We start from the raw sequence: 8,546 nt of genomic DNA on the forward strand, positions 1-8,546 counted from the left end.
ATCTATAAATTGAAGAGTAGAGTTATCTGCATGAGATTTAGACTTTTTCTTTCCTCTTGCTTCTTGTAGTTTTCTTGAAGATAAAAGAATCATAAACAGGCAGGTTTATTGTTAATGTTATTGTTAATTGCATACTCCTGGGAGTATATGATTCAGTGTGGGCAGTTTGTCAGCAATATTCTTTCTCTGGGTAGGTTTTTTTTTCTTTTGATGAGGAAGCATGTAATTTTGTGTCCATTGAAGTGGTGGTGGTAGTCCTACTGTGCGTATCTGTATTTATGAAGGAAGAAATTAGTACAATAAAAGTTGTTGGATTGATTCCCACAAAATCAGTATATATAGCTAATGCACTAGCTGGACCCTATTCAGCTTTAAAATGATGCTAGACAATGTGATCAGATAATAGTTGAAGACTGAAACTGTGTTTATGCAGCTTTGCTATCTGAGATTAGGTGGCAAAGACTTTCTGTAGGACTTAATGGTTCCATTTTGAAAGGTAATACTCTTACAGAATGTATTATTTACATTTGTAAATTATACTGCAGTGATCTGTCACTTATTAAAAGCATGGGATGGGACTAGAAATTACTGTCTAATTTTGTGGTCACCCCCAGATGACCCAAACCTTCGTTTACTGTACCCAAAGACCATTCAGTTTGCAGAGAGTAGAGAGAATTAGCACAAATACTGAGGTTTCATAAGACCCCTTCATATTGTTTGTTGAGAGTAAATTTATATTTTTAATTGTGGGATGGTGAAATAGTAGGATATAGGTACCCAACAGTATGTCCATTTTTCCAATTTCCCTGAACTGGCTTGTTAAAAAGTACCTCCTTTCTCCATAAGCATTTTCTCACTTGGATTTTTAATCCCTGGGAAATACAGACTTTTATTCAGAATGTATTAAGCTATGCAGATGGTAGCAATTGTTTCTGCTAGAAAACTACAGTAGTAATTATAAGCATTTCTTAAAATTAATGTAGGCATAATGAACAATTGCAGTTTAATAAATAAATATTGCTAAAGTGTTTAAGTAATGAATTTAGTTTTGATTTGTTTTGTTTTTTTTTTCTCCTGTTATTTTTATTTACTGCAATGATAAATGTATGCTAATGAGGACTTAAAGAGATCCAGCCCTTCCCCAGAGGTACAGCTGGCAGATAATGAAAAATGGAGAGAAGAAAGAATAGATGACAAGTTTACAAGTATTACACATTGATTGTTCTGCGTTAGTTTTGTTAAGTGTATGTCTCTATTTTAAAAAGTATGCCTTTTAATTTCTGTTAAAAGCGGCTGTGTAGTTCTTCACCTCTCCACAGTACCCAGGTGAGACTGTTGGATTCTGGAGGGGGGCTTGTTGTTTTGAAAAAGTGTATTCATAGTGTCTCAGATAGCAGTGCCTGATAATAATAAGCCTCCTACATGGTCATTCCAGCTCTCAAGTCACTAATAGGCCAGGCCAAGCCGCTCCTGCCTGCTCAGCTTTTCCCTGGTTTGTGACTGGGTCATAATTTTTTACCTAGTTGCCTACCTGTAATAATATTCTTTTAGGGCTGACCTGTTTCTTTCAGGAAGCAAACCCTGTTTTCCTGCAATAGCAAGGGTCCTTTTAGCAGGAGCAAGATCAGAAATGGTCACAGAATCTTCCTCCTGCACTCTGTCTTCTGCTCATTACCTTTGATGTCTGAGACTCCCTGTGCCATTTGTGGTGAAAAGACTCTGCGGCATTATTATTTGTATCTCTATAAGGAAATTATTTCTGTTATTCAGTATGCTGAGGAACTTACAGTTCAATCTGTGGTTGTTCAAGACATGAATAAATATATACACAAGATGGTAGCCATTACTTAATTCATACTGATCAGCCACATAGACTTGTCTATGCTTGCTGGTTTAAATCTTTTCATATGAGTAGTTTATGACAGCTTAGGTGTATACCTATGTTACACAAAGACTATCAAAAATGTTGAAGAATCCCAATGTTTTTTCTAAGGTTAAAGCAGCATGATGCTTCTTCTCTATTACTATTGGACTAACTTCTTAATATATGTTATTCAAAACCAAGGAATTAGGAAAAACTGCATGTATATTAATTTTTCACATAAATGCTTGGGCTACAGATTTTTAATGGGAAAGAAAAAAAATTTGTAATTAACCTTTACTCACCAAAGCATGCTCAGGAATGGTCATAATGAAATTTAACCAGATTTTTCACATATCTGGAATATTTAATTATGGATATATTTTTAGAAGAGGAAATGTACAATTATTTTTGTAATGTCAAAGGAAAAAAACAAACCTCTGCAAACTATGATAGGGATGGGGGAGTAATTTCATAGTCTAACATCACATTTATTGGTGAAGTCACAGGGCAAAACTGAAAAGAAGCATGGTTTCAGGAGATCTTTGTTGCATCCTCTTGATAAGACAAATATTATTTCCTTTCCTGAAAAGCACTGTCAGTTTCAGTTGTATTTACTCCAGCCATCATAATGTATGATATCTTTGTCCTAATAATGCACAAATTGATAGCGTCCCCTCAGTCCATCTGGATTCTCTGCCAAATTGCAGGTGTGTGCTTTTAATAGATTGATATAGTAAGTCATAGCAGGAAAGAGATCTAAAGAGTAGAAATTTTTTTTTTCTTTCTTTATGGATAATTCTAGAGTAATGTTTTAAGCTGGTTTCTGTAGCTATTTAAATATGGGATTTAGGAACCCCATTTCCTCTGCCCATGTTAAAATCTTTGATTATAGTTAACTTCTTGCCCATGTTGTCATCTCAGTTTGACGGTGCTGTCACATCAAAGGACTTCTCCTTGTTAATGTTTGTCAAAAGCAGAAGCAATGCTTTCCTTGACTTCATTGCCTTAACATAAGTTTAAGTAGTTACATGCCTTCACTTGTTCTTTATTTAAAAATCCTTCCTATGCATCTCTGCATCTTGGCAGTAGACTTAATCTTCATCACAAAGAGGAAAAGACTTAATCACAAAGAGGAAAATATAAATACATATTATGGCAAAAGAAAATTAATTGTCATCATAGCTCTGAAATTCAGAATATTTTTTCCACGAGGTATAAGCTGTTCCTAATGCAAAACTGCTTTCTTTTCCCAATTGCCACTTGCAGTAAACCTGAAACAAACAAGAACTTCCTAGAAGTGGGAATGATAATTTTCTTGTATATTGAATATATTCCCCAAAAGTAAGGCTTTATGAAAATGTTAACTTGCACATGAGCTATTGTAAAGAAGCAAGCTATTAAAGGAGGGTTTCTCATGGCAATGTTTAAGGCTCCTTTTAAACACTAATAACAGTAGCATTCTTTTCTGACTTTTCTTTCATCTTCAGCATAACTCACTGTACTTAACATTCCAGTTTATCACTAGCATCTCTGTTTATGGGTCTCAGTGTATTTTATTATTATCTATCCTGCTGACTATTAAATGAATGGTGGGGGGTGGGGGAGGAGAAGGAGAGGATGAGCTGCAGTTTATTGCAGTTTATTTTTGTCACTAGATTTATTTATCCTCTTCTCTGTTATTGTTTTCCAAGTTTGTGTTGTAAATTGTCTCTTGAAGTACCTTCATGCTTAATTTTTACCAGAACCCTCTGCAGTGATTGAAGGGTTTTGAGGCCCATGCTTTGTGTAGTGCTATTTCTCTAAGAACGAGATAGAATGATTTTCTAAAAGACTTGTTTCCTGATGATGATCTTGCTCCTTGTCTTGCCAGATTACAGGGCAGAATTGTTTAACCTGGTGTTTCCTGCTAAAAAACAGGTATTGAGTCTTGCTAGTTGTATGTCTCTCCATGGAACCCAATGAGGCACAGACATTTCCAGGCTTTGCTTATATGCTTAAACCAGGTCCCTTTTATCTATTAGTGTTGGTTGAGACAGATGTCATTCAGATGTTATTTACGGAACCTGCTAGTACAGTGTTTGTAGCAGAGCAGTTAAGCTGTTCATTTCAAGAACGATTTGCATGGTAGCTTTAGCTTGTGGATATCTTTCAAGTATTTGACTAATGCCATGGATATAACAGTGGTTCCCAAGGGCTTTAATCACCAGAGTGCTTTGCTGAACTGGGGACTTTTCTTCTGAAGCTGTTTCAATGGCAGAATGGCAGATGTATGATCAATGGCAGAAGTATGACGTGGCTTACAGATCTGCTCTCATGGGATTTATTAGTGCAGGGTAGTGATTTTAGAAACTCAAGGGAGGGAGATACTATGTTCCACATGTACCTGTAGACCTCAACTGGCAGGATATGTATCTTCATGCATTTAGAGGACCTTCATACCTAACACAAATATAAATTTGTTCCATCGACATAAAGGACAATGCCATAAACCAACTACTGAATGACAAGGTTTGTGATTTTTAAATCTGGCTGTTATTTGATAGGATAGAGAGCTGTGTTTGTCGATTGTAAATTAATCCCAAGGCGTGTGCAAACAGCATTTTTGAAGGACTGCTTATTTTCAGGAAATGACTGTAGAAGCCGTATAAAGTAAGTCAGTTGTTTTATAGCACAGCACTCTCATGTTATTGCACTTGTTTCTTTTCTACGCAATGGAATCATACACTGACTGTCCCACTTCTATGTTCCTCACCAATTGTGAGATCCCTTTGTTTGAAAAGTTTGCAAAACGCTTCAAAAATAAAATGAAATTAGTTGAAATATAATAAGCCATAAAGAAGTTGAATTCTACTATGAGAGACAATAATGAGGTGTAAAATAAGAAATAGAATGCATGTTATAGAAGTCCTGACAGTTTGTGTCTTTCTGTACTCCAGCCAGATTTTGGTAATAAAGAAGTAAAAAACCATTATCCAAAAGGTAATGTATTAGTATGCTGTAGGTAGTAACATGATACAACTTTGTTAAAAAATTTCCTTTAACCTTGAGTTTATGTATATTCTGCTTAGGTCTGAAGATGACGATAAGCAAGTGGAATATAAAAAGTTTGTGGATGGGCTGAACTGGAGAGAGAATCCAATTCCTGTTTTCCAGACAATAAAGGTACATTTTTATCTCTCAAGGTAAAGCCAGTGTATCTCAGCAAGAGAACAGTACAGTACATTGATATAATTTGCCAACTTTAACATGAGTGCTTTATCCAGTGTAGACCACAACAGTTTTCATATTTGCGTGTTTGTGCCTTTTTTCTTTAAGTAATTATTTTTTTTCCAGGAGGTTTAGAATGAAGCAGAGAAGTCAAACAGGGATAAGGAACCCTGTAACACCCCTGTGCTTAATACGTGTCACATCTCTGTGACATTTTTCTACAAGAAAAAAAAGAAAAAAAAAACAAAAAGAAGGGGAAACAGGTGTATTTATCCATGAACAATTGGCGTGAATACTGCTTCACCCACAAATGGCATCGTCATATGTCAAATGATCTGTTTGCTTGCTGAGATAGGAAATAATTTAAACTCTGCTGACATGGCTGAAAATAGCTATGTATTTTTTATAACTCCATAGAAACTTGTGCACAAGGCACCACATCACCGGTAGGTGTGCAGCAAGAGCAGTACTGATGGATCAACTTTGTACATCTCCATCAGCCTGCTACTTAGGGTAAATAAAAATGTGGTATCAACAAATATGAATCTGATCTTGCCATCTTGTTCTGAATGGAACATTTAAAAATAAACGGTGCATAAGGCAATTATGCTGATTTTTAAAGACTTTGTGGTGGATAAATCCAAAACCCTTCTGCCAAGACATAGTTTCGCTTTTCTGGCCTAGGCAATGTGTTGCTATGCTTGTACAGAATGCGTTTGATTGTATTCAGACCATTTAGAAACATAGCATTCCTTTAAATTCAAGTTCATCAGTGACATAGTTTAAAACAATATTCCTCAAGTACTGTGCTATTAACCTGACTCCTCTCTTACTTGGCTTAGCAGCTCTTTCTTCTGTAGCATCTCAAACCGACAATGTCTAATGAACTGCTGGTTTGCTCTGCATTTCATCATGGTTTATTTTTCACTTTGTCATTGAGAAGAATTTTTCCATCTCATACAGATAAAATCAAAGCTCTTCCACATGTTTTATACAGCAGTCCTGTGGTTCAAAGTGTGTACTATGTTTTGTTCAGTGAGTATTCTTCGGTTTTACAGAAGAATTCTGTGCTTAAGTTATAACTCAGTGTTTAAGCAGTGACTGCTTTCAGGAGACTGTGTTAGGATAAGAGGCCTCTTGAGCCTCAGTATCACAGAAACAGAAAGAAGGTCAGAACCTGTGCCCAGAGGTTTTTTGCCTTGAAGATGGCGCTAAGCTCTACACCAAAAAGCTGTTGAACATGTTTGACTTGCTTTTTTTCCTCTCATATGATAGCTTATCTAGCCATTGAGCATGACCCGATTTCTGGCAAGTGAGGGAAAGAGACAGCTCCTGCAGGTTGAAGGTGAGGTACAGGTGGTGGTAGAACCAAGAGGCAGCTTTCATGTAGCGAAGATGTGGAGGAGAAGGTTCTTGTGAAACAAGCAGGAGGTTGAAGTGGACATTTGTGGTGAAACACATGTCCTGATCAGCATAAGAGATTAGGTTTTGTTTTGGTGTGAAGACGACATTATCTTTGCTTGGAGGACAGCCAGTGGATGAGCTGATGTCTAAGAGCCCCTGTTGAGAACGGTACATGGAGATATGGGAGGAAGATTGCAGCTGAAATAAAAAAGAGAGAAAGAGCATCCATAGAAATTATCACCAGTCATCATCATGCTGGGATAATCAGTTCCTCATCAACTCCAAAGCCTTGCTGTAACTGTCACACTGACATAAAGCACTGTTTTTAATTAACAGTGTCCAAATTGGTGCCAGCATAGTTTACTGAGTTTTATTGGCTTTATTATTTTGTTAGCTGCAATACCTCTTCTGTCTTTGGTACAGTTCAAGACTATTATAATGAAGAGATAATAGGAAATAGAAAAATCAGAGAAAGGGAGGGATTTAGATCTTGTTTAACTTTAGAAACCAATTGTCATTCTGTTCATGACTTACCATGAATTAACAGCAATGTTTGGGGCTGCAGTGGCTGTATTTGACAGATAGATTTCAACAACAGATTTTTGCTTATTCAGCAGACTTTCTTCTTCTTTATCTCTTTGTTTTGTATGATTTTTGGTGTTGAGACATAGATGACTTCCAATACTTTGAAGTATAAATGCCTCAGTGAAGAAAATACAGTATTATTTAATTTAAAAATACCTGCAGAAGGGCTAATAAGAGAAAATATTTTTAGTACAATGCTCTGCAAGATTGATAAAAATGTGCACGTAGTAATCTTTTAAGAGGATGTGTTAAATAAAGATCCACTTTTTCAAAGATTTATTATGAGGAAATGAAGCAGCTCATTCAATCTTATCTTGATCAGCTTTTAATTATTCTTGTTTTCAACATTATATTCTAAGTTACTGTCTGGGTTACTAATTTCAGAATGAAGATGACTGGACCAGACAACCACCAATCTTTCGTGTGAAAGAGATCAAGTACTTGCCTCTTCTGGATGATCTGTTTGGCAAGGAAGAATAATCTGATCTGTGCAAGGCAGTGGTTTTGAATTAACGTTTCAGCTCCAAAACTTGGACAGATACTGAAAAGACCCATATATAGGTTTTATTGCATTTAATTTCTTATTGCAACATAGATGTATACTTTATGTGGCTTTGTAACTCCTTCTTAATCAACAGTACTCTTTCATACTTATGCAGGCATAATTAAAACTGTGTCCTCTCATTTTTGTGCTTGGTTTTATGGAGAATTTACAAGTATTGAGAAATATTGAGAAAATCTGTCTGACCCTGCTTTGTTGTGCAAACAAAGGTTGTTGATGACCTCTTAAAACATTAGGTCAGAATGTAACTCCATTCAAATTTCCTCTTTTGCTCTATCTTTTGCCTGTTATATGTGTCTTTTTGCTGTATCTCTGTGGTGATGCTTAAGTAATGTTCATGTCAAAGATTGTTATTTTATGAAGGAAATACTAGCAAGGTTTTAGCACAGTATAAAGTTGCTCTGGTATCAGAGATAATTATAGCCTTCAAATGTAAAAGTCTGCGGGCATGGCACGGAAGCTATCAGTTCTTGCTTTTTGTTTTAAATGTGACTCAGATGAGTAGCCACCAAAGCTTACTTGGTGAGACATGTATGAAGAGATGGTCCTTTCATACAATTTTAGAGGGCAGCTTTCTTGAAGTAGCACTGTACTCGCCCTTTGAAAATTAGTTGATGTCTTTCTCTTTGCTGAAAATCGCAGTGACTAAATGGAGTCCCTCCTTAGCATTTTTTGTATCTTTTTGAGCTTATGGCAGCTCAAAGCCATAATGAGATCTGAATTTACTTCATGCTTTTGAGAGAGAAGTTTAAAAAATGGAATGGCTGAGGTGAAGGCGGGTAGCTGACTCATCCATGACTGTTCCACAGGGGAGCCAGTGGCTGGGAAACTTACACATCAGTAGAGTGAAAACCCTGCGCTTTCTGTAATCTGAAATTACAATTTGGGGAAGAAGTGCTTGATTTAAAAGGATGAGAATTCAAC

At 36.3% G+C, this 8,546-nt stretch overlaps 1 protein-coding gene across 2 annotated transcripts in view; it reads left to right on the forward strand.

Annotated features, from left to right (window-relative positions):
• Positions 1-7,744, forward strand: part of EFHC2 (EF-hand domain containing 2) — a 57,820-nt gene extending 50,076 nt beyond the window's left edge. For both annotated transcript variants that reach the window (XM_057405070.1, XM_057405071.1), the window contains exons 14-15: positions 4,933-5,026; positions 7,445-7,744. In XM_057405070.1, the coding sequence (XP_057261053.1) occupies positions 4,933-5,026; positions 7,445-7,540 (190 nt within the window). In that variant the 3' untranslated portion in view covers positions 7,541-7,744. The remainder of the gene's footprint in view (positions 1-4,932; positions 5,027-7,444) is intronic.
• The last annotated feature ends 802 nt before the right edge of the window (positions 7,745-8,546 follow it).

The sequence above is a fragment of the Pezoporus wallicus genome, unplaced genomic scaffold, assembly GCF_028554395.1.
Source record: "Pezoporus wallicus isolate ANWC-B61680 ecotype Strahan unplaced genomic scaffold, APGP_CSIRO_Pwel_v1 contig_1739, whole genome shotgun sequence".
Classification (NCBI taxonomy): domain Eukaryota; kingdom Metazoa; phylum Chordata; class Aves; order Psittaciformes; family Psittacidae; genus Pezoporus; species Pezoporus wallicus.